This window comes from Genypterus blacodes, unplaced genomic scaffold (assembly GCF_046128005.1).
Source record: "Genypterus blacodes isolate CSIRO-AG114 ecotype Tasmania unplaced genomic scaffold, CSIRO-AGI_Gbla_v1 ptg000058l_1, whole genome shotgun sequence".
Lineage (NCBI taxonomy): Eukaryota > Metazoa > Chordata > Actinopteri > Ophidiiformes > Ophidiidae > Genypterus > Genypterus blacodes.
In genome coordinates, this window is record NW_027466870.1 from 6021901 (window position 1) to 6048325 (window position 26425).

The 26425-nt window shown below is 43.4% G+C and overlaps 1 protein-coding gene across 1 annotated transcript in view; it reads left to right on the top strand.

Annotated features, from left to right (window-relative positions):
- The first annotated feature begins 1220 nt into the window (after nt 1-1220).
- agbl4 (AGBL carboxypeptidase 4) overlaps nt 1221-26425 on the top strand; it is a 215423-nt gene continuing 190218 nt past the window's right edge. The window contains exons 1-3 of the mRNA XM_076153079.1: nt 1221-1254; nt 2839-2961; nt 21003-21127. Of these exons, the coding sequence (XP_076009194.1) occupies nt 1221-1254; nt 2839-2961; nt 21003-21127 (282 nt within the window). The remainder of the gene's footprint in view (nt 1255-2838; nt 2962-21002; nt 21128-26425) is intronic.

Genomic DNA, 26425 nt, shown 5'->3' on the forward strand with positions numbered 1-26425 from the left:
ACGACTTTTACTGGGGGTGTTGTGTGGCTGCTCATTTGATGTGTTTAATCAGGTGCAGCCTTTGTAACGGGAGAGGAATAGGGCCAAGCTTGATTGGCCTTGATGACATCTATGCCCCAATTGTCTAGAAAACCTCCAGCTTTAATCAATCTGCAGGATAATTCAGAATCTCTGGCTGCCGTCTGCTGTGATTGGCCTCCTTTTCTCTGAAAATACCATTAAAAAAGCAACTATGGTGGCAAAAAATGTGAGGTTTCTTGACTGGCAAGATTGAATTACAGAGTTACTGATGCCTCAAAGTACCGTATGTGCTCACTGAATACTTATAGCCATCCAGGGCTGCAACTGACAGCTGACTGGGTTTGTTGTTTCATTATCGATTCATCTAAACATCATTTTTGATCAATCAATTCTTTTTAAAATGCATTCAAAATTGCATTTAAAGATCTTTAAAGATGAAAGAGGATACACTTAAAAGAAAAACAATAGCTTGATTTTTTTTAAAGCAATGGTTGAAAAGAACATTTGGATTCAATTTAGTTTTATACGAAAAGAAAAGCAAAGCAGCAGATCCGGAGTTTTGTGAAGATGGAAGCAGAACTGTCTTTGATCTTTTCACTTCACAACTGACTGAGATGATTTGCTGCATAATTTTCCAAAGATTAACTAATCAATTAGATTGTTTCAGCATTACTGCACTTTGGCATAATCACTTCTAATTTTGTGTATTTATTTAAATCTTGATTTAAACCATCAGTTTGAGTCTTGAGAGTGAAGCTCTCACTGACAGTTTGAGATGAGGAGCAGGAATTAAACCAAATGAGTCTGATCTGAGTTTATATTCATGGATTTAACATGTAAACATATAAGGACATAAGATATAAACACACACACACACACACACACACACACACACACACACACACACACACACAGATAATACTTTATAAATAAACCTTCAACGGTTACTTTGCTGTGTTTATTGTTTTCTGCTATTAAATTTAAGTCTTCCGTGATTTATCTTTATATAATTACGTCATTCGCGTTACACAGATGTTACCTCCTCCTGCCAGGTGTGGACGCTTGTTTGTGACCGTCCGTGTCCATGTGATGATGTTTGTGATGAAGATGATGCTCCTCACCCTCTCCCTCCTGCTCCGTTGCCGTGGCAACACAGCGCGAGCGTCGGCCTGTGTGTGTGAGGCAGAACGGAGAGGAAGATGGAGGAGAGTCCCGTTAGAGACGTCGATACTGGTGTGTAAATATGAGCCTGGGCGAGTTTGCATTCTCACTCATACACAAGCGCATGGAGCCGCATCATGTTTCCGGTTGGATACATAACATTTGCATGTTTCCGGAAAGCTGTAACGCGATTTAAACACGCTAACGGGAGCTGTGCTAAGCTGCTAGCTAGCAGGTGTAATGATGTAAACAAGTGTCATGTCAGCGGTTAGTCTGGAGACATGCGCGCTCTTTCTTCTGTTAGACAAACATGAAACACAAGAAGGAAATGTCTGCTTCCACGCTCCCTGGTTGATGTTGTAGCGTGTGTGTAGTTACTTGGAGGCAGCAGTGGGTACCTGCTAGCTTACTGTAGGTGCGCTAGCCTCACCTGGACCAGCTGGGACATGTCCTCTTAATGAGCGCAGCGTGTGTGTTTGTCCTCTTCTCCTCGCTGTGGCTGTTGACGCTCCTCTCATGTCTGTTCAGCTCATTCCGTTAGTTGCACATTCAAACTAAAGCCCTCAGTCCGTGATCCAAAAGCTTCAGCACCACCGCTGCCCAGACCCAAACCCTCTCTGACAGGTGCATGACGGACACTTTGGCAAGGGAACCAGGATACCAGGGGAAGATAAAGTTCATACATCAGTAATGTTAGTTAATATTCCAGGAAACAAGTGTAGATTTTCTTTTCTAAAAGCTTTGATATCTAATAGAATGCTGTTTCCAAATGAATCTTGGTGGTCAGAAGTAGGACTTGCATCTGTTATAACCTGGACAAGTAACAGAGAAGTAGTTAGTAGCTCTCCTAACTTTGTTTATTATGTAGGCAAAAGCTTTTCATTCAGTTTAAAAATACTTTACTGCTCTGTTCCAAGTTTTTATTTCATTCTTTCACTCCACCGCTTCTGTCAATGCCTGATAATTGTACCAATAAACTCATTAGGAAGTTGATCAAATGTACACAACTGTAATTGATTAAACCAGGCTTATTAGCTTAGAATTGGTCACTGAACACACTCGTCTAAAAGTTAACAAATCAAGGACCAGTTCTCCAAATAGACTCCTCTAATAGACAATCTTCTGGCAATATATACATTCAATGTTTGTGTGTCTCAGGTTCAAGTGTAACTGCAGTCATAATCAATACAATAACATGTATCTGTGTAAATTTGAATACATAGATTGAGTAAATGTAACTTAAATTATTAGTTTTTAGTTCTTCTTAGTTATTTGTTTGTTTGGCCCTGATTTTTGTAATTAAAGGTCAGGATTGAAGTCTTGTGGATGAGTGACTGGGATGACAGCGCGTCTAAAAGCTATGAACTCCTGAAAGATTCATATTATAGATTCTACGACAATGATTTTTAGCGGAAGCCCTTTGAACACGTTTACACCCGATGATCTTGTATCTGTCATTTCTTCTGTCCTGAATTGATTTGTTTTTAATTCGACCTTCTAGCTGCCGTCCTGATTTCACTTATATCCTTGTGTTGTGTTAATTTCTGGAGCTGTAAGTGAAACTGTGCTGAAAGCCAAATCCTCCAGCTTGCTGCGAGGCCAAAGGCTCCTCGTCTGTGTCTGTACTCATTCCTTCACACTGTGTTTGTTCTTCAGGCAGTGAAACCGGAGGAGAGGACGCCTTGGTGGGAAATGTGAATAAGCTGACGGCGAGCCCACCAGGGTACACCGGAGCTCAGCGGAAAGGACACCTGGTCTTTGATGCCTGCTTTGAGAGCGGTGAGTAAAACTCACCGAGACGAGACGAGAAGGGAAGTTTAATATGCAGAAGTCCAGATTATTATTGTAGCTGGGTAAGTCATTTATAAATGGCCATGGTTTCTAATCATCTGAAGGTCATTCTCATTGTTAGTATAAAGGAACCAACACTTACTGCTTTAAATGAGACTTCCACTGAAATAGAAATATATAAGTCTCTATGGCAACATGCCGCAAATGACTACACTGGTTTCTTTAAAAGAGCAATAACCCTGAACTATTGTTGGATGTTTACAAAACACAAGATTCAGTGTCAGAAACAGCACAACAACACACACACACACACACACACACACACACACACACACACACACACACAGTATCTGACCACAACATCCTAAAGAAACAAGAACTGCAGAATTCAACATGACACATTCTATGCTTATACTAACATTATATTGTGCTGTGGCTTTCAGTGTCTGACAAAACACACACTCAGGCTCTGATGATGTCAGGGTCGTCACCCTCAAACAAATGTAATTGATCATATTTCTTTGGGGTTAGTAAAGAAAATATTAACAGCTGTATTTTGTCAACTGCAACTTTGTTTTGTAAACTGCCCCACATGTCCACGGCCCTTTGTTTCCATTATCTTTAAATGTACAAACAGACTCCTGTAATGATTTGATTGAATCGATCAGAGAGGAGGCCTCAGGTGCAGACCCACCCTACCCTTGTGACATTTCCTACCATTTCATTTATCTCTCTCAGTAGTTCACGCAGAAGGCCATCCGTTCATCATCTTTGGGAAGTGTCAGAATCTGACCATCACCTCTATCTGTGTCCCTGTCCCCTCACATCGATAATGTCTCTCCTCTCATAGCCTCACTAACGTTTAAACAGCACAAACAGCTGAGACCAACTCAGTAGAAAACGTTTTGTGACCCACAAATTCTAAATTTCTGTTTCCCCATCAAATGATTACTTGAGATCAGCAACCACACTGGATCTGGTTCACAACATTGAACAGAGACTGCTTTAAAAGTTCTAACCCTACATTCTCGAGTCTTAATGCTTATTTGTTCAGATTCTCTATCATGCTCCCTGCTTGTCGCTCTAAGTCCTGCCCTGACCCCGCTCACTGCTCACACACTCATGGAGACTTGATGTCTGTATAGTTAATCTGTATAGTTAAAAGCTGCAGTTGATATTCATCTTTAGCTTTTTGGAGTTTGAGCTCAGTGCCGCAGAAGGAAACTTCACCACTGGGGTTTTTATCGAGTGTGTGAATCTGAGGGTTCTATCAGGACTGAATCTTGGCAGCATATCAATAATATAGTCAGGAGCGTAGCCCTGAGAAGTTTTATGGACAAGCACAGGATCTTAAAGTCTAACCCAAGACTAAGTGGAAGCCAGGGACTTTATTCCATTTGAAACTTTGGCAACATCATTCTAAGAATCCTCCTCCTTCTTTTTGCCTCGCTGCTTCTAACCGCCTCGGCCAAAAACCATACCTGCTGTGTTTTTAGGGAAAACTTTGTTATCGCATTTGTATTTTCTTATACGGTACATATTTGTGTGTGTGTGCTTGTGTACATGTGTGTATGTGTCTACACCTGTTTCTGGACATGTACAGGGTGTGTGTGTGTGTGCATGTGTGTGTGTGTGTCTAACTGTGCTCATGCAATCTACTCATTATCTCTCAACACAGATATTTTCTGTTTGTATTTATACAGTAATTACTATCGCTCCCACAGGGGCAGAGGGTATTGTGAGGAGTCCCGTGTGTGTGTGTGTGTGTTTGTGTGTGTGTGTGTATGTGTGTGTTCACATGCTTATTTCCAAAACAGCTGTAAAGAATTTTAAAAGGATTTTTCCACCATCATTACATTGTGCGGTTTATTTTTGTGTGTGTTTGTGTGTGTGTGTGTGAATGGTGGCGTGTCCACACACATAACTTTGTAACGTCTGATCAGATTGGCTTGACAATTTTACAGTAGAAGAAACATAAATCTTGTAGTTATGGGTTGAGCCTCTATAATTTGTGTTTTCTTGTTCTTGTCACTGTTTTCTTCGCTTCTTGTTTTCTCTAACTAAAAAGAGGAATTTGTTGCTTTTTACTTTTGCAATGAAGTGTGTGCAGCAGCTTCAGCTCAGGCACAGAACCATGAGCCTGTTGGTAGATGATAGTAATCACGTGTTGATATAGTGTGTGTGTGTCCTATAGACGTGATTGTATTGCTGTTGTTGCCACGTTAACAGGAGCAGCTGCTTACTTCCAAGTGTTAGCCATTGGCCGTCATGGAAACGATCATCATTTATTCATTTAAATGTAGATTTCTCCATTCATCGGAATGAACACAGGTCACAGCTAACGGCTACACTGGCCTCTTAGATCCACATATAAACAAAATAAGCAGCGCCACAAAAATAAGAAATAAATGAAATGGCTTTATCTCAGCGATTGACCTGTTACCTTGATCATCTCTTTTCTTGGAGCAGCACATAAAATGGAGTTAATCTGCTCCGTGTCCTTTGCTAATGGGGTTTTGTTTGCCACTTCCTCTGGCAGCTCAATGCACTGCAAAGAAAATAAAGTACTGTTTCACTATTGACGAGGTCACACACACACACACACACACACACACACACACACACACACACACACACACACACACACACACACACACACAGAAGAAGAGGGAGTAAATCAGGGATTCAGCGGTCTCTCTGCGACTGCATCTCTGAGAGCAGATTAGGTTCAGATGGCTCTCAGGTTTTAGGAGTTCCTGCCGTTGGAGATGAGCTTTAACTTCACCCTGCTTATGTTCTCACGTCTGGCCCGTGTGTCCTGCTTGTTGCTCTGTGAACTTGGATTGTCACTGAAAGGGTTAAAGGTCCATACTAATAGGTTTAGTATGGGATTTTGTATTAATTTGCATTTGATAAGTGGCTCATCTTGTCCACAGGTTGGTCCAGAGTAGATTTGAGTGGTGTGTAAGTGAGTGCAGGACTGTAGCGCCTGTAGGTTAAGACGTAAAGACGTACACATGCTATATTCTGATAATTGTGCTGAGAGATCAAAGTGGCGATTGGCCTTTTTATAAATTGACCTTTTTTCCCCAGATGACACGGCGAGAGGAGCTGAGACATTGATTAATGGCCACCGAGCTCGCACACTGAGATCAGCTAACATACCAGTGTCTCTGGTTCCGGATGCATCTCCTGAATGATTTATGGAAATGATATTAATCTTTTTCCAGTAAATGCATTACTAAAGTTAGAATGGAGGAGGGGGAGCTGATGTCTATGCAAGCTAATGTCAAATTAATGCCCTGTTGCTGTTTCAACAAAACATTACTAATGGTGTTGATTTTACTCGAAAGTGAGCCTTGATATTAGTTTGTGTTAGTTATGTGAGAAAGACGAGGCTTACTGTCCTCTTCTTATAGTTTTGTCATTATTCTAAAGCTGCTCATTCAAATTAATCTATGCTAATGTTTAGTTGTGCGTTGTAATAGCATCTAAAGTGGATTAGAGCTCTTTGCGTCCTTTAAAACAAAGATATGTCCGTGTAATAGGGAGCATTTACTCACTATTCAAATAATATGAACATCTGACTGAGCTTCTGGTCTGTCCAGCATAACAAATACATTTAGCTCCAAGTGCACAGGACTTTGTTTTCAGTTGCAGTGACCTTGAACCCAAACTTTGTAAAGATATCAATTAACAGGCTGGATTTAGGAGCAATGGGCCTCAGTCCCTCCCCCCTCTCCCCTCTGCACCCCTGTATCTGTCTCAATGTAATGCTGTAACTGCCCGGTTTGACACTTTGTATCTGGATAGCTTTTGTGTGTGATGTTGAAGGGACTCACATCTACACGTTGATTTAAAAACTCTTTTTATTATCTGGCTTCTCTCAGCGTTGTGATCAGATCTCTGAAGCTGGGCTGTTCTGCTGTTAACGTCTGTGTTTGCTATTTGCTTACGGTGGATGAGCTTCGTCCATTAAAATGAAAATAATGGCCACCCGTGTTCCAGGTGGCGGTACGAGTCGTGGACAGGATTTATCTCCTCCCTGAACGTGTGGAAGCTGTGCAGATTACATTTTTACCGGCTAGTTAACTGAGATCAAATCTCAATGCGAGCTGACAGATTGCACTGCATTCCAATCACAATGTGTTCTCAGCTCATTTGCACCGCGCTTTCACATGTTTCCTTCCTTATCTGGATATTATGGAGCCTTATCTTAGAGTTTGACTCCACTCTAAGGGTATTTGTGAGGCCATGGCGGTGCTGCTGTTGTCTTAGATTTCAGAATATTGAACAGTTTCTCTCATGTTTGATCCACGTTCAATTTCATACATTTTCCCATCAGTGTCTGGGATTCTGACGTTGCCAGTTGAGAAACCTGCAGCTGCCCTCAGATCTGTGCTTATACCTGCATATGAACCGAGCCTCTGCTGATCAGGGGGCTGCACGTGTGTGTAGTTTGATTGTTTGCACAGGGAGAGTGAGCGACGGAGCTGAAAAGCTATGATGGGATGATGTTTATTTCTTGGACAGAGCAGGTTTACCACAAACCACCTGAGATGCAGATGCAAAAAGGATAAGCAGCAGATAAGTAGAGCTGAGGGAACACCAAGAGCCAAATAGTGTTTTTCATAACACTATATTACAAACAGCAGATAAGGCATCAGGAGAAGCACAGCGCAGGCGGCAGGGAGATGGAATGATTACATATTGAGAAGATTTTACATCACATTACCTCAAATATTGTAGTTTGTGCTGTTTATCACCGTTTGAAGATGGATGTGAGGCTCGTGTCACCTCTATGTGTCACTTCTGTTCCTACTAGTGTTTCATAATGTTGGTAGCATGACCGTACTCATTTATTTGTCTTTGTGGAAGTGTTTTTTGATTATATAGATGTTTATTGTTACAGATATTTCAGTTGAATGTGCATGAAGTGAATCACTGCTTCCTTTAATTATTAATAACAGCCCAATACTTGAAATATTCATATCAAATTGCTGTTGTTGCTCTTTAACATAACCATACTGCTGTAGCATTTTGCAGGGCACCACTTGATTAACCAAATAAATCTACGCTTTGCCAGAAAGAACACGACAAATGTTTGTTTTGTTCACTGTTCTAAACTTTCCCTTAAGTTTTTCAACAACAAATGTTTATGAGGTTGCAGAACTCAAAGCATGCAGGGTTTTTATATTCAGCACACTCCTAAGATACCCAGAGCTTTACCATAGGCTCATAAAAGGCCATGCAGTGTGTTTTCCATACATTCAGTCTGATGTGTGTGATACCAGTGACAGAAGGAAATTGAAAACCATAAGCTGCTGCCACATGTGTGTGTGTGTGTAGCATGGACTTGTACATCTCTCAAAGGTATTGAAATGGTTTTTCATGACAGCGTGTGTCAATTTGACTCCTCTCATGCCAGATTAAATAGCAGAGAAGTCGTATTTCAAGCAGACCTTTTCATTTGATCCCCATTCCATGTACATTTTGTGAAAGCAGATATTTTATGTAGTTGCTCCAGTATGGCATGGAACCAAATCTAATGTGTTTATTAGAGTAGTTTCTGGTTATGTAAGCAGGTGGAAAACCTCATTTACATTTAGATGAGGCTTAATTCACATATTTGTCACCCCTATACTGATACGTACACATGTACTCTATATATAGTGTCTCAGCCAACAGGTCGTCTGACAGAGGGTCACTGGAAACCATTGAACGCCTGTGCTTAAAGATAACATACGGTGTAATGTTGGCCTCTATTATGCATTCTTTCTGTAGAACTTCAGCATAATGGATATTTTCCCAACGTGTCATTGCAAACCATATCGATGGCTTTGGTTGACCGGGTGGTGTGAACGCTAATATTCAGTTTAGCTTGTTTTAGATGATTTATTCTATTTAGTACAATGCACAGTACACAATCATGCTATAGTAAACACACAGTTATGTTCATCTGTAATCCTGAAGCTCTATCTGTCATCTCGTGTGTTACACTGTGTCAAGGAGAGATACACACATACACCTGATTAGAGAAGCTTCATTATTTTCAGAGTGAAATATAAATGACAGTGTTATCTAAACTCCTCACATTTATTTTGTCATACACTCACACTGTGTGTCAGAGAACTCTTTAGTGATGTTGCTGACTGAAAGTCTTAACAATAACCGACACAGACAGTGTGGGCATATTGGTTTACTGAACCTCTGGACTGTACAACAGATGTAATTAAGCACCCATTGATTAGTCCCACTGCTGTGTGCTGACAGGGACTTGCATGGTCAAAGAAATTCCCCAGAGGTGACAAGTTGTTTAATGGAGTCCATCGATGAGCACAACTCATAGACTCATCTGGCTTTATAATCAATGAAGTCCACCCTGTTTGGCAGGCTGCAGAAAAGATACTGTATACACACACACACACACTTACATGTACACACCTAGCTGAGCTGCTCACTTTAACACCGTAGCTACAACAGCAAAGCAGTGTCGCTATGTTAGAGTTTACATTTGCCCCTCATTCCCTCAGACCATAAACACACACAGTGCCTTCACAGGATAACTTGCTTGTTGTGTTGTGCTGTTTTGTTTTTTTTGCATTGTTCCTCCACGTTATTATGAATGTGGTTACTCAAAAGGTCTACAATATATATTAAGCAGTATTTTAATAAAAACTCCCATAAAAACTCCCAAATAAGCACTGACACACACACACACAAACACACACACATTGTTTAAAAACAGCAAAATCAGTACTGTAAATTGAAGGACGACCTCTTTTGGGTATGAACTTGAAATATTTATGCATGCTAAGACAGCACAGCCAAACACAGTGGTCAGTGTCAGCAGGGTTTGATGTGGCAAACGTATGGCAAACACAATCTAAATGAATATGACTGACATTATATAATATTAACAATCTCTCAAGCGCTTCATCGATTTTCTCAGCAGAAGTTAAATCCTTCCACAGTAATGATGAGTGAGAACAGTTCACTCTGCTTTTGAGATAAAGATACATGTATAAATTAAAAGAATCTCCCAGCTGATAAGTAAGGAGGAGAAACTTTGAAGAAAATATCTCCACTGCTCTCCACCGATGGAGCTTCCATTGTTTCCCCTTTTCCTTTTTTTTTTTTTTTTTTTCAGCTTTCATTTTCTCTTTGCTTTCTTCCTTTGCTGAGCAGCACATTTAATCTCTGTGGCCTTATCTTCTCCACAGAAATTGTTTGTCATGTTGCACAGTCCCTCTAAAGAATGACTGATTAGAGTCACAGTCAAAGGAAAATTTACAGATCGAAAGACACAGAGAGAGGGGGAGGGGGAGAGAGAGAGAGAGAGAAGAAGAGCAAGAGAAAGACAGTTGGGCAGGGGGAAAGAAAGAAGGGAGTAAAGAGGAAAGGAATATTATGAACACAGAGGGAGGGGTGTGTGGGTGGTTGGTGGTCTGGAGCCGGTGTGGGGAGAACGCAGTCAAGCTTGTCAGAAGATATTTATATACTCCAGAGTGCCCCATGAATCAGGATAGTTGAGTTTCCATTGATTAAAGAAGAGGCAAACGTTTTTACAATCAAGCCAGATGCTCAGAACGAGTGGCTCGGAGAAGCCCGGGCTTGCTGCAGTGTACGGCTCCCCGCCTTGCCTCCCCTGCTGCTCTCGTGTCCTTTTGCTGGTCTCCTTCCAAGATTCTGAGGTAATTAAAAAAAGCTCAGAAGGAGGAGAAACAACCCAGGGATGGAAATTTCACTTTTTTCCCCCCCATGCTGATCCTCCATTGAAGTGGAACAGCGTTCAATAGAACAGAACTGCACCAAGTAGTTTGCCAGTTTTCCCATCTCGAGGCCATTTGATTGTGCTTGTGTGTTTTTCTTGACTTTGTTTTGTGTGTGTGTGTGTGTGTGTGTTTAACCTACCCACCTTAGATTGCAGTTCCTCTTATGGGCTTTCCACAGGAGATTCATGGGTTTGAGTGGGAGGGAGCGCTCCTGACATCTGATGTATTGAGAGGCACTCCCAGTCTCTCCGTCTCTCTTACATGTCCTTGGCAGCGGAGAAGCTTCACTGCCCAAATCACTAAATGGCCTCTTCAGTTTTCCCTTTTAGCAGTTCTCTCTCTCTCCTCTCTCTTTCTTTTAAGTCAGCCGCAGAGTATGGAGATAAATTTCAGTTGTCTAGGCCCTGTTGGCGAGACCATTTCTTTTGATTTATGCTATTTATCAGCCATTTGTATCCATAAGAGATTACTCTTTATTATTATTGTGTTTTTTTATTATCATTGCTGCATATCCCTGGCTTTCTACAGGTATATTTGATCAGTTTTATTCCCCTTTTCCTGCCAGTGTCGTGGCCCGTGAGTGGGGTTATTATGTTGGCTGACCCTGAGGGAAGCAACCAACAGGGACGCTGCCAGACAGGCCAACAGGCTGCTCGGCAACCTTTTCTCTGAATTAACACACAAGTACTTATTGGCAACGTATTCATGCCTCTATTTTAAATTGTCTGAGCAAGAGCAAACACTCAGACAAAGGCGGTCCGTCTTAGAGCCACGACGCCTGCAGACAGCCATCACATCTCCTCACACTCTCCTGCTTTGGCTGGAGACGCCGTCGTGCCACAGGAGTTGTGAATCCGCATCAATAGAGATACACTGCATGCAGAGTAAATGGAACAGAGCAACAGTCCCGGCTGATATTCAGGCCGATGCACACGGTCACATCTAATCAGCGACTGAACACATTGGCTGAGTTGCTCTAGTTAGAAATGCCTCCTCTGCCAAGAAGTCGCAAAAACAAACCTCAGTGTTTCTGGAGTTAATTGTTGATGGCTCTGATATGAAGAATACATAGGAGACACAGACGGCACCTCATCTTCTCAAAATGTCACCCAATGCTCGCAGCAGCAGTGGAAAGTTGGAGAATTGAAAGGATTGGATTATCAACTGCATGCATGTTGTGCCTGTGAGATTTGTAAAGGTTGAGGAGAAGACAGAGACACGGCCGCTGCTTGATGAAGCGGCCTGGTTGGAACATCAAATTGGCACCGTGGTTACCTAGCTGTCTTTGAAAGATGTGCTATGACTTTGTCTTTAATTCCAGCTTTAGGCTATTTTGTTTTCTGCCAGTCCTAAGAATGTACTTTGGTAAAAAAAAAAAAAAGAAAACCTCATTTCCTTGGCTCCGGGCCAGCCGCTAGCATCTTTCAATGATCCAAGTGTCTTAAGTGAATATTACTACAAAAAAAGATTCCTGCATTGCACCAGTGAGTGTGTGTGTGTGTGTGTGAGGAATTTATCTCCAAGCCCGTACTGATGCCATAAACACAGTTACAGAGCAGACGTCTAATTCTTCATCCCGGGCAGCAGCAGCAGCATTGTACAGTTTGGTAGAATGGCAGAGATTTGTAATGCTTTACCACTTCATGTTTTTCAAGCTGCCTGTGTTTATTCTGCTGATTTATTTAGAAAACCTCTGAGATGAGCTTCATTCATGTGCCAGGGTTTGTTTGATAACACAAATTTATGTAGAGAATCTGCTTATACAGTGAAGGGTGAAATAGTGACAGGAGCAGAATTCTGATTGAATACATTTTGGTCCCGATCCAGGCAGCTCTCTGGTAGGTCGGCTGCTCAGAGTAAACAGTTCTGAATTTCTTTCCTAAATGGCGACGGCTGCTATCAAGCACTTCATCCTGAACACGGTCAGACCTGCTCTACCTTTCAGACGGGGCTGGAATAATGTGTGTTTGACTTCACAGAGCCACACTAAGGAATAAGTCAAAGCGCTGGGCAAGAGAAACAGAGCAAAAGGCTGCACTGTGTTAAATAAGTGTGTGTTCTGTTGGATTTTAATTGTGAGTTTGCACAAAATGTGACAAACTGCATGAAAAATCAGTGCAATCAACAGAGGTAATGCCACTGAAGTCATAGATACTGCATGTGTAGGCTCCTCTGTATGCTAAAGTAAAGGCCTGACCGCGGTGTCTTACTGTGCAGTTTTTGCGCTTAAAGGTGCAAGGAACTTCAACCAATAGCATGAACATTTAAAGACTGCACTTGGGTGATGGTTCCTCAGAGAAATTGCAAGCCTATGCACACAACGTTTGAAGAATAAGAACGTTACATGTCACCAAAAGGCAGTGAATTAAGAACCTAAGGAGATACGTTAGGTCCTAGAGCTCAGAGAACAAGGACGCATCCATTTATTCTTCTTAAATGTTTTCTTATACACAGTGAGTTCAGTCCTTACCAGATACTTCAGTGGTCTGAATCGATTCTCTATTAGATCTCTAAGAAATTCTGGATCAGTTCCAGGACTGGGTTTCATATTCAGTTGCAGCGATGTGAGGAAGACGTTCCTGCGTCACGCTGAAGGTGACACCAGGAGGAGCTGGGAAAGGATGTAGGACAGAACAGGTCTCCTCTCTTCCTCTCAGCTTTGTTTCATAATGTGACACACATTAAATCTAAACCTTAAGGGTATTTAAGAATCAGCTCAGAGCATGGAATTATATATGATAAGGAGTCGTGTGTTTTCACTCATCATGAACTTGGAATCATCTCGAGCTCCCTGCTGTGAGGAAAAATCTTCACCCCGAATCGCCGCCTGTTCGCTCCTCCTCCTCTCTCTAAATTGAATTACCAAATTATAAATCTTAATCTCCCATATCCGATGCTATAAAAAGGGATTAGCTTGTCATTGGATGGATTTGCTTTTATGGTATATTCTAGAAAAAACATATTTATCTTTGTACTTAGTGATTTTGTCATATATTTATTGCTCAGTTGCTTAATTTCTCTTAATTGCAGCATGCTCGGGTGCAGTGCCTGGCAGAGTGATTGCTCATAAACGCCTTGATCTTCTGCCAGGCCATCTGAATGGCGTTCAGCTCTGCCTTTTTCCTGCTCTTTCATTTTTCCTCTTTCTGTAAAGCTGGCATTGCATTGACAGTAGCAGCACTTAGTGTAATTCCCTAGATTGAAAAGCCGTTCCACAATAACAGATTTCCACCGCGTGGCTCCTTCCTGTTGAATAATCCACCCTGGAACTTACAGGCATCTTCTGTCCGCGTTCGCTCAACTACAGGGTTTCACTTCTGCCACTGCAGCTTTCAGACGGTTAAATACGGGCCAATCGGATTAGTCTGCACAATGCTGGACAGGTAAATAAAGTAAATACAGAAGGAGACACCACTAAGAAACTAAATAACAGGGTGATTGTGGACATTGGAGATGGAGATGGAGTGTTTCCAGTCTGAGTGTTGGTCCTGCTTCCTTATAATAAATAAAGCTCACTGCAGGTCAGGAGCCATTTACTGCTTTACTGGATTATCTGGGTTGTACCTCATTTGAGGAATCGCCGTCCTCTCCAATTGGGGGTGATTTGTTTGCTCCCTGATAACGCGGAGAAGAAGAATAGTCTCGCCTCGCTGGACCTCACTGGCTCTTTGTTCGGCCCACTTGCGTTTCCAGCGACTCCTCCTTTTCGATTCTTCCTTGACATTTTTTTTTTTCTGCTGACCTATTGGTTGTTGCCCAGTGATTTCTTGCCTCCCTTGTTTCTGTTCTTTTCTTGTGTTGGCTCCCTGTGTTCCTGAACTCATTACAGAGCAATCAGCCCCAGGCGTTGAAGTGTGCACCCAGAGGGAGCAATAACTGTAAATAAACACTACTGCAGGGTCTTCGATAACATGTTGCTAAGATGATAACAGCCCTTCTTAGCAGGCCTGTTGACCTTCTCCTCGCCTTAGGCTTGCCAAGGACTCCTTAGCTCGTTGTGCTTTTATCTCCAAACTCTCCACCACCACTGGAGACGCTGAAAAGGCCGCTGCCGGGGAAGAGACCAAATGATGGAGGGAGAGCAGAGAGCAGGAGAGCAGAGAAATGACTGAGAGCTTCTGAGGAGGACATAAAACAACATAGGACAACAAAGAGCAAACCTGGGAAGTTCCCCCTCTACCAGAGCGCTCCCTCGTCCTCCGCCTGTCCTCGCTCTTTGCAGGGCTCCGTATAATTAAAAAGATAGCGTGAAATCAGAACAAAGTTTTATTTTCCGGGGGCCGCTAACACACAGGACTCACCAAAGGCCAGAGATGGAGAGAGGAAGATGGGTAGATTGTCTGCTAGATGGGTAGACACTTAAAGAGAGTGACTGAGAGAGAGGGAGAGAGAGAAGTGACGGATGGCATCGCCTGGATGCCGATCAAAACATATCACTGGGCCAGAGCTCGCCCACCATCCGAAGGTTGAGATTCGGATGAAAGTAAAGATTGCAATTCCTCACAGCTCGCCCGCCAATACGGAGTGCAGAGCGTGTGACAGTAGCGTGTCCAGAGCTGTGGGGCTGAAGCTCTGTCTGGATGAGATTGATAATACAATTAAGCTAGTCCAAGTATGAATGCATCACTATGACCCATTACTACAGCGGCCGCTTCAGATGGAGCACACCAGCGCCGCTCTAGGGCCTGTGGAAAGAGAAAAACAATTATAAAAGGCTAGCTTGAAAATATGTTCTCTTTAGAATGTGCAGGCAGTGCCGTACATCATCAGATATGTGTGGGCTGCGTGCATATCTCACTGCTGTCCTCAGGCCCGGCTCCCTTCATCTATATTGAAACGAGGCGCTCACTGGAGCATAGATGGACTCATAACAATATGATTTTTTCCTTTATTGTCTTCTGTTATTGTCTGGTCTCATCCGCTTTTTTTGCTTTATATTAAGATTATTTTCAAGACAATACAGCAAACACATCACTTTGACAAATGTGCTGAGCCGTGTTGAACATCAGGAAGGAGAAACTTTAACATATTAGATCAATATGAACATGTAGAGAGAGAGCGTCGTCGACACAACGTTTACCTTTCCACCCCCGGATCTTAGAAAGAAATCAACTTCAAACGTATCTTAATAGTGTGTGTGTGTTAGATTCTATGAAATGGATGTTCCAATAAATAAACACTCTTGTTGTGTGTACCTGTTTGAGAGTTAGTTTGTGGAAACTTGGAGGTGACCTCTTTAATCTGGCCTGCAGATGAAGTGATAAGGCATCAGGGGAGAAGGCAGGCTTTAAGAAATCATGAGGCAGGAGATTGATGTTGCCTCGGTGACAACTTGCCTTTAGATGAGAAGGAGAGCGAGAGAGAGAGAGAGAGAGACACAGACCAGACGTTTAGCTGTAGGTGTAAACGGAGACACCTTCACTATGGCTGCTGCTGCTGCTGCTGCTGCTGCCGGCTGGAATCAATTCTCTCTTTATCAGTCCCTCTCCTCTGTGTCCAGGATTCCTCCTCACGCCGCAGTGCAGCCAGAGGGAAAACTGATGTGTTTTCCAATAATGAAATGGAACACATTGCAAAAATAAATTTAAAAAGGTGCCTGGCTGCTGTCCCTCAGCAGTACAACAACTCTTTCAATCTCTCCAATCTCTAATCTGGTGTTTAAACACAGTTTGGGCTTCACCGACGCCAGCCAAAAGAAATTCAATAAATCATTTTGTGTGCGTGCGAGTGGACGGCGGTGCGTGAATCGTGTTCAGAGACAAAATGCGGGGGTTTTGGTCTGTAAAGTCTTATTTTCTTTATACTCAGAGTTGTTATTTGATGCTTCAGATATCACAGCTTTACGGCTGAGGTCTCTGGAATGTTCCCTTCTCTTCAGCCGCTCTGGATTCTATAAGACACCTCATAAACTCTTAACACCAAATCTACATCATTCTCTGCATCTCTCCCACTTTTACAAATTATGCATTTCACAGGGAGGTTCTATGGTTAAACCTGTGTGTGAAAACCTGAGTGTGTGTAGAATATGACAGCCCACAGGTCTGTTAAGTAGGAAGCACTGTAAGCACACAGTCTATTTCATTTGGAAACAACTGCCTATTACCATTCTAATGGCTGCCTGTGTGAGTGAGTCCCACCTCAGGCCCCAGGCAGGCAGGCAGGCAGGCAGGCAGGCAGGCAGGCAGGCAGGCAGGCAGGCAGGCAGGCAGGCAGGCAGGCAGGCACGCTGCTGTACCATGATCCATCTGCATGGCAGAAACCATCCATCCAGTGGATAGCTACAGGCTGCAGGCCGGCCCATTGTGTGGGCTGAGCGCTGTGACTGCTCCCTCTTGTACCTCCATAATGGGATTACATTAGCCATGTTCTTCTGCTCTCTTTCTCTCTCTCTCTCTCTCTTTCTCTCTCTCTCACACACACACACGCACACACACTCGAGGAATGACTGACTGTCCACTTGGCCGCCTCCCGCTTGCTCCCTGTGTGCTTGGCTGTGACTGTGTGTTGTGATGCAGGTGCTGTAGCTTTTCCTCTGACACTTCTGTTTCTCGGCAACAACAAACAGTGTCACATAATTTTTGTTATTTGTTTTGCTATTTGTTATTTTTAGCACTCGTTTTCTTGAGTGTGTTTGTGTGTGTGTGTGAAAGAAAGAAGAGAGAGGCAGCGGCAGAGCCAGGAAAAGATAAAGATCCGAGGGTTTTGTTCAGGGTTTTCCTGGAGGAGAAGCTGTCACGTGGAAAATCTTGTTCCTACCCGGCAATCGTGCGTCGGTGGGCTGCACCGCCAGGACTAAGCTGTTTGTTGAAAACCAATTTGTTAATGTCTGAACGCTGCACTAGTTTCCCTCAAGGACAAAGATTGATATTCAACATAACCTGCCAAGACACAGCTGAGGAAGAATGTGCAGAGAGACAAAGCTCAGGAGGAATTATGCTATAGTTGTTTCTGCCTCTTTCTAATCTTTCCCTTCCTGTAGTTCATTAGCTTCACCAACAATAACACACAATTCAAATCGCACACCCAGAAACGAATCGACAATTTCGCTATTCAGCATCGCGCGGACTCGACCAAACTCTGAGTTATCTGGTTGAACTTCTGTGCTCTGAATCGTGGGCGAGTCGGTCATTTAGGCTGGTTAATACTAAATGATGTTGGATTGATGAAATGGGTCAATCTACCAGCCCAGCAAAGTGTGTGTGTGTGTGTGTGTGTGTGTGTGTGTGTTTGTGTGTGTGTGAATGTGGAGGGTAGCCACCATAAAATTAAAACTGGGATCAATGGCGTGTCATATCCCCTCTCTCTCTCTCTCTCTCTCTCTCTCTCTCTCTCTCTCTCTCTCTCTCTCTCTCTCTCTCTCTCTCTCTCTCTCTCTCTCTCTCTCTCTCTCTCTCTCTCTCTCTCTCTCTCTCTCTCTCTCTCTCTGCAGGCTGAACATGTAATTCTAACCTTGAGGCTGCAGCCATCTCTCACATCAGGCCTCCCAGCGTCGGGCTCAATAACGCAGTCGGCCATGTTGCTGCAGACGATACGGGATTCATAACCACAAACCCAAACATGTCAGCTCGCTCTTTATCTTACGTCTGCATATTTCACCCCCCCTCCCCCCGCATACAAGTTTGAGAAGTCCCATCCGTGCTATCTGTGTGTTCATATTGGGTTCAGGTGTGTGAAGCACAGACTCACAGGTTGTCACATCCTGGATTCCAAATAGGAAATGTGAGCGGCGCAGCGCTTTCATAGCATTTATAGAATAATTGTGATTTTCTCCGTATCTGTGTTCTCCACTTCCCTCTGCACCCAGCAGCTAATGGGCTCATAATTATTGTTTGATTCTTTTTTAATCTTCCCATCGCATTTTCAAATTGAGAGCAGAAGCCCTGATTTATGAGGATGCAGGGGGAAAATAGCTCAGTCAATTCCATTCACAGTTTGTAAGCTTTTAGTGTCCTCAAGTGAGCGCTTTCTGTATTTGTGCCCATCAGGGAGGTAAAGTGATGAGATTCTGTCGTTTCTGCGCTGACATCCTCACTTTATTCACAGGTGGTTGAGCTGTGATTGTCAAAGTTCTATAATGGAATGCAGCAGATTTTCCTTTGACAGTAGAGAGTCGGAAATCAATTTATTGATTTCTAATGACTGCTTTAAACCCTTTTTTCCTCATTTGAAGTCTTACACTGAGGTAATATGCAATGCGTTCTTCTTCTCTCCCTCTCTGAATCCAGTCTGGGTGCGTTCAGGCCTTGTTGTGACCTTTGGAGGACATTATCAACTTGCTCTAACAGGCTGTGTTTGGCGGTGTCAGCTCTGTAAATAGCTCTGATGCCGTATGAGAGATGATCGATGGCACGACGCATCTGTGTGGAACAGGTGCTGCTCTGCTGTCCGTCTCCTCTGTCGGTGCGAGCTGCAGCTGGTCTGGCTCAGCCCTCAGCATCAGCTTGATCTGTTTTCACCCACTCTGGATTGCAGAGCCAATCAGCCAGAGCAGCAAGGCTCAGACGGCCTTCTTAGTCACCCTGCCACAGTGTGTGTGGTGAGGCAAGTAAGGCTGGGGGATTATTCAAACTCATCTCTTCTCATTCCTCATCATAACAGAACTTGGTTTAGTAAAACATCAAACAATTGTACTTTTACATTTCTCTTCTAAACCTCTGCAGCAGTGTCTCCTGTCTCTCTGCAGCAGTGTCTCCTGTCTCTCTGCAGCAGTGTCTCCTGTCTCTCTACTGCTGTGACTCATGTTTGGTCAGTGAGTAATTCAAATAAAGAGATTCAAACACAAAGAGTCCTCCTGTGTATCTGCCAGCATCTGCTAACTTCTACATTTGATAGCGATTCAGTGGGAAGCTTCAGGAAGCAGAGTAACGTGTGGTGCATGCATGTGTGTGTGTGTGTGTGTGTGTGTGTGTGTGTGTGTGTGTGTGTCTGAAGCTGACTGCTAGATTAGCTCCTTCTGATGGCAGAAGGAGAGGGATCTACTTTGACAGTGTGGTTGTTAGCCCATCTGTCTGTAATCATGTGCGTGCGTCGGTGTGTGTGTGTGTGTATGAGCACGCGCTTGTGTGTCGTTGCTATCTTACTACCTGCCACCAGGTGGGCGGAAATATTCTGATGGCTCTAAGAATTCTGTGGAACTTGTCACAAGGTTTAAAATGTAAGATGTCTGGAACAAACTGTTTTCTGATTTTCCTCAGCAGTTTAAAAAAACTTCATCTAATGAATGAAATTGTGGAATGCAAACTAATTTGATGGCGTTCTTATTGCCTGGGCCTTTTCGTGTAAATGACTGAACGTGTGTATAAACGTATACGACCCTAACGAGAGTGGGGGGTCGGGGAGTTAATGAATTGAAGCTGCGGCGCGGCTATGCAGAGATAGTTCAAAAGACGCAATTAATTAATACGGCCATTTCCTCCGCAGCGAGGTTTACATCGCAACGTTTAAATCTTTAGAAAGATGAAAGTGCGGCATGCTGCTAGTATGCTGCGCTGCACATGGCTAGCTGTAATTATAATGTCTTTGTGGAAATGTAAAGGAAAGTGTGTGTATAGGGACTCTGTCTTTACTTTCCCATTATGTTCTCTCACTCTGTTGACGTGTGTGAGCCTCACTTTCACCTCATCTCAGCTGTCAGTCCAGCACTTTTCTATGCAAACACCATCTCATCCCACTTTTTCTTGTCTTTTTGAACTCTTAGTGATTAACTCTTCCTGCACCTCAGTATCTCCTTCTTCACGTGTGTGTGTGTGTGTGTGTAGATATGAACCACAACATATGGAAGAGGCCTATATTTAGAATGCTTGTCTTGTAATCCTCCTCTCTCCAGTCATTTCATAGACAGCTCCCAGAGTTAGAAGGAAGGGAAATATTTCCCCTCGGATTAATTATACTTCCACTGATCATCTGAATCTTTTTTTTTCTGCGCTTAATATATTATTCATCAGACGTTGAGTTGCTGGGACAACTCTGTGTGTGTGTGTCCCTCTGTTCCCCACATGTTCCCCCGCACGCTGTGGGCAGGGCTGCGCTTCCAATTTGCCAGTGTTGGTAAATGTTTAGTGATAATGCTGCTGTATACTGTGCTGCGCTGACACAGCAGTAAAGCCAACAGCTGACAGGGAAAGATCCTAAGTGTTTGTATTGATGGAGAACTTTGAGGCCGATGCATTGTGATTCTGTGGTTCTACTCACCACCCTGAAGTATTCATACGGTTGTGGTTCAGTCTAATGTGAGTGATTGTGTTTCCCCTGCAGGTAACCTGGGCCGTGTCGACTACATCAGTGAGTTTGAGTTTGACCTTTTCATCCGGCCTGACACGTGTAACCCTCGCTTCAGAGTCTGGTTCAACTTCACAGTGGAGAACGTCCGTGAAACACAGGTCAGTGGCTCAGACCTTAAGAATGGGCTCCTTTCCAATGGCTTCACTCCAATTGTTTCTTTCCATTTCCTTGTTCTACAACACAAACAGGCCTCTAGTTGGAGTCAATATCTACTCAGCACAGTGTTTTCTCCCAGTTCCACACAGACACTAATGAAATGTCCTCCCACATCCACCGGGGCAAACTGATTTCTTCCCTTTATTTGGAGAACCTCTGGGTAGGACACACACACTGGGTCGGCAAGATGTAATGCAGTTCTGTCAGGAGGAGAAGCTTCACGCAGACGATACTGCAGTACAAACTCTATATTTACTGACCGTCAATTTCTACCAAAGCTGGATAAAAGTGAAATTATGAACAATTTCAATCAACCAATGTTTTTACAATGGGGCAACTCCAGCATCGTGTTTTAGCTCAAACTAAAAACGCTTCTTTTGACAGCTTGACTATTAAATTCTGATCTCCTGCTCCCCCACACACATGCACACACACACACACAGATAGACACACGGTGAAGACGTTCACAGCGAAACACATCAATCACAATCAACCCACAATTACACAAAGTCATGTCTGGCTCACTCACACACACACACACACACACACACACGTTTCCCCCGCAGCACTCAGACGCACGACACACAGCTGCAGCACTTTCTAAAATATCAACACACGTGACCAATTATAGTGTGGTGTGCTCATAAAACTACATTAAACCTAGTGGAGTCCAACGTCACGACAAACTCTCAAAAGGACACTTCTATTTTGGAGCGACCGGCTTCCTGTGAGACAGATGTAAGGATTACCATAATCAACCGAGTGTGCCTGAGCTGCAACAGGCACACACACACTACTACTGCTGCTGCTGGAGTGACTGGGTTATGCTGCTGCGCTCCTCACGTGTACAGGATATACACTAGATTACACAAAGTATTGAATCAAACTATGCAGCTTTTTATGGTTTAACACTCCTGCAAGGTTTAATCCTGGTTTTGGGTTGAGTTTGATTAATTTAGCAGCAGGAGTTCAATTATTGCTTTAATTATACAAAACATGGAAATCTCTGTATGCGCCTGGATACTTTCTGAGTCCCTACAGCAGAATAATATACAGGGCTTTTAGTCAAGGAATAACCAGCGTATTCTAATTATAAAAAAAATTTCCACCCAGACGATTGCTCGGCCCTGAACAAAGCAAACAAACCTTTTCTTAATCACAAATCGCTTCCTTGGTTTGTTTCCATCAAACCCATTTGTTTCTGTAAAATCCTGAATGGCCAAGTCCAACCTAAGAGCAGAGGGCATGATATCAGGGCTAAAGGTCACTAATAATAAATAAGATGACCCGACATGACCCCATGCATGATCACAGTATTAAATCATGCATACTAACTCATAATTTATACGTTTACTGTCCAATCAGACCATTCTTTGTACTTTACACATTGTGCTGAACTCCAGCTGGACCTAATCTGACACATTAGTTGTGATAATGTGTCATAATGTCCATGTTTTAGACCCTAAAGCTGCTTTATAGAGTCTCTATCTCGGCACCCTATAGCTGCTGGGGGGGCTTTATTTGTGTGTGCTATACTACAGCACACACACGTAAAGCCCCCACAGCTCATTATGTTGATGTCATGCTACCTCTGCACTCCCTCAGTCCCGTCTCCATGCTGTCCACTTTGGGTGACAAATATGGGAATTCTAACCTTTTGCACAGCTGATAAATATTGACATTTACTGCCCTTAAACTTCAGGCTACAGTATTGTGTGTATCTAGGAGACTGTTTGCATTTATAATGGGAAGTCTGTCTCTGTAATATGAAATGAGGAAGAAGTGGCATTCTTTCCTTTTCCTCTCTTATTTAGACTTAAATTGTATTTATCATTGTAACGTATGAGTGATGTGCATGATCACACATGTGATACGTGCATGATGCTTACTTACTTCCCCTATTTTCCTAATTTATCTGGTTGCCTTTGGAAGAACAGCCTCACTTCTTGTCACAGCCTCTGAGCTCCCACATTCTGCCATTAGTGAGCTCTGGCCTCTGATTGGCTGAGAGAGGCAGTCACATGCCACAGAGATACACTGAATATGGGAACTGTGAGTTGGCTTGTTTTTTTGAAAGGGGGGAGTGAGGGTGAGGGGGCGGGGGGCGGGGCCTGTTTGCCATTCAGACACAAACTTCGGAGGAGAAGAAGACGATAAACGATAAATTATTGGCATTCATGTCTGGCTGCTGTTCTATAATTTGTGTCAAGCTTTGAGATGAAGCAACCACAAACATGATATATAGTCACGCGGTATAGACACAGCCCCGATGACACCTCAACATAAAGACCGAGGCTGTAATGGAAACAAAGGGAGGCTGGGATTGACAAGGATGAGTGTGAGAAACAAGCAGAGAGGGACAGATAAAGAATCAGAATAAGGTAAGGATGTATCCACAGCATGCTGTTGCTGCTGCTGTCTTCCTGAAGAGAGCCCGGTCTATCTGAGGCTATCTGGCCTATCAGCCCATCTCCCCGCAGTGCTGTAGTCAGCACTAATCACATTTTATGGCTCTGAGATGAATGGGAGGCTTGGGCTGGGAGCCGGATCGATCCCAGGGCCAGATAGACCAGCAGCGGCCTGCAGCCCGGGCCAACAGGATATTTGCTGTTGTGGCAAAATGACAGGGAAAGTGTGTGTGAGAGAGGGACAGAGCAAAAAGTGACTGAGAGGGGAGTCAGACACAATAAACAACAAGAGATTGATAAGTACAATGCATCTGAACACACACACACATGGAGGCGGGCGTGTGCGTACAATGGCACAGGCAAGGGCAAGTGACAAAACAGGTGAGGAGTGAATCTGAGTGTGTGTCTCTGAGCTCTGCAGCCTCTCACAGAAGTCTGTTCCTCATAGAAATCAATTCCTTATCTGTCCAATTTCCTTCCTAAAGAGACTTTGTGTGAATTTAATCTACTCTTCTAGAAGGTGTTTGGTTAAGTGCTGCCTATGCATTTAGTCAAGGGGGTGTGGGAGCGTGTGTGTGTGTGTGTGTGTGTGTGTGTGTGTGTGTGTGTGTGTGTGTGTCCGTGTGATTGGATTGGATTTCTGTTCCAACAATTGTCAGAGAATGATCCAAAAACCTAAGAAGAGAGGGGGGAGAAAAAAATCAAGAATAATGGAATGTATAAATAAAGCAGCTAAGTGTAGCTATGTGGGGAGAAGCTGTGCTATAGAGATATCTGTGGGTTTCAGGGGAGAACTGGGCTGTTGGAGTGTTTCATCCAGCTAAGCCTTGCTAACTCTCAGCCTGAGCCAGGGGAATGGGGAACAGTAAACGCCTGTGATATTGGAAGTGAGATGGCCATTTTGAAGGAATGTAAGCTGGTGAAACAGATTTGGTCTGCCTCAATCAGCTTAGCAGCTTTGTGGAAATTGGCTTCACCTTAGCAGCAGTTATGATGGATGGCCGGGTGGATGAATGTCTCTTTTTTTTGTGTCTGTGGTTTTGTTTTTTGTCGTTCCCAAACCGCCCACTTGCCTCCGAGCTCCGACCGGTTTTGGTTAAACCGGTGGCGATGACTGGGGATCATGTGACGGCGTTTGACATTTGGTGCGTCCACACAGCGCGGCGGTGAGGCTTGATGATGTCTCCCAAAAAATGCCAGAGAAGGCCTGTGAAGTGTTTGTGATGAAGCCACGCAGAGGCAAAGCCAACTGCGGCCGTTTGTATGGACGCAGAGGAAGACGAGTAAAGGCCTGAGTCTGTCTGGACGACTCTGATGTCTTCAATCTGCAGTCTTCATGTAATCTTGAGGTGAAACCACAGAATAAATATTTTACTCCATTTAGCCACAGTCTGACTCACTGGAGAATGTGTTGTTGTTTTTGTTTATTCAGAATAAACATCAGCATTAATGTTGTACAGTGTGTGTGAGGTTATCAAGTTTCTTATCCTCTATAATCAATATAATATCCTATGTAACTTATATTATCTTTATTTGGTATAGAATGCTCTGAATGAGATGAAACCCCCATCCAGTTCCTTATTGAGAGCATGTTTAGGTGTAAGGAGCGTTTCTTTATGTTATGATGTTGACAAACGGCTGAAATCCATCACATTTATTGAAGCTGAGCGTTTTAGTCTTGGTCAGCATCCCAATAATCCATTTACTAAGGGCAACACCTCTTAGAGTCGGTCCCACATTTAATCAACTTTAAATTAAATCTCCTCTCTGACCTTTAAGATCAAAGTTTTGCATCTTTCTTTTCACATTTTTTAAGGATAAGTTTGTGATATTCCCCTTCCCTTCCAGCCTCCTTGTACGTCCGCACCAGTAACCGGTGCAGGATTTGATACGACTCCCCACTGGATAAGTTGATACGGCGTGCCATGCTGCCGTAGGGCCGCGCTTGATGCCAGGCGGCGTGAAGGACACGGCTGTGAGCTATTATCATAGGAGCCTTCGGGGAGCCGTTCAGAGAAGACAGGCAGTAAAACCTTGCGCTGAGCGACTTCGGCTCCTCCAAATGCTGCAGGGGTGATTTGTAAGCTTCACTTGTCCGGCGACAGGCACAGTGCGGGGCGGCTACTCTCCATAATCAGAGGAAAAGAGGAGCGAGAGTGAGACAGAATAGGCCATGTGTTCCCTAGAATCCCCCAGGAGCCATCATCACTTCAGTGTTTCAGAACATGCTCACCTATTTAAATTCATCATCAGTAATATTATGCAATCTGTCGTGGGGGATAAATGGGACGGCATATTAAGTTAAACATTAAAAAAGATGTTAAAACTATCAGGGAACCATTATGGATTGTGTCTCGGTGACACTAATCAACTGATTTCACCTCATTTATGCAGCTCCAGCTCTACTCCGGCTGTGATTGGGCCACAATCTCCTCTTCTGAGTGAGATATCAGGGGTGACTCTGCCTCATTTGGTTTAAAAGGCCTTCAGACATCCGCCGTAATGTTACTTTTTTTTCAAATATGTACTTTACTTATCAGTGTGAAAGCTAGATAATTAATATTTTGACGCCTTGTGTTAAAGTGGACAGAAAAGAAAAGTAAAGCAAAATGAGTGCCACAGACAGACAGACAGACATATATAGAGAGAGAGAGAGAGAGAGAGAGAGAGAGAGAGAGAGAGAGAGAGAGAGAGAGAGAGCAGCTGAGGAGGAGGACGGTAATGGATGTGATGCACATTGATTTTCTTTTCTCCTGACAGAAGAGAAAGAAGCAGGAAGAGAGAGAGAGAGAGAGAGAGAGGCTATAGGAGAGGGAGGAGGAGTGCTGTGTT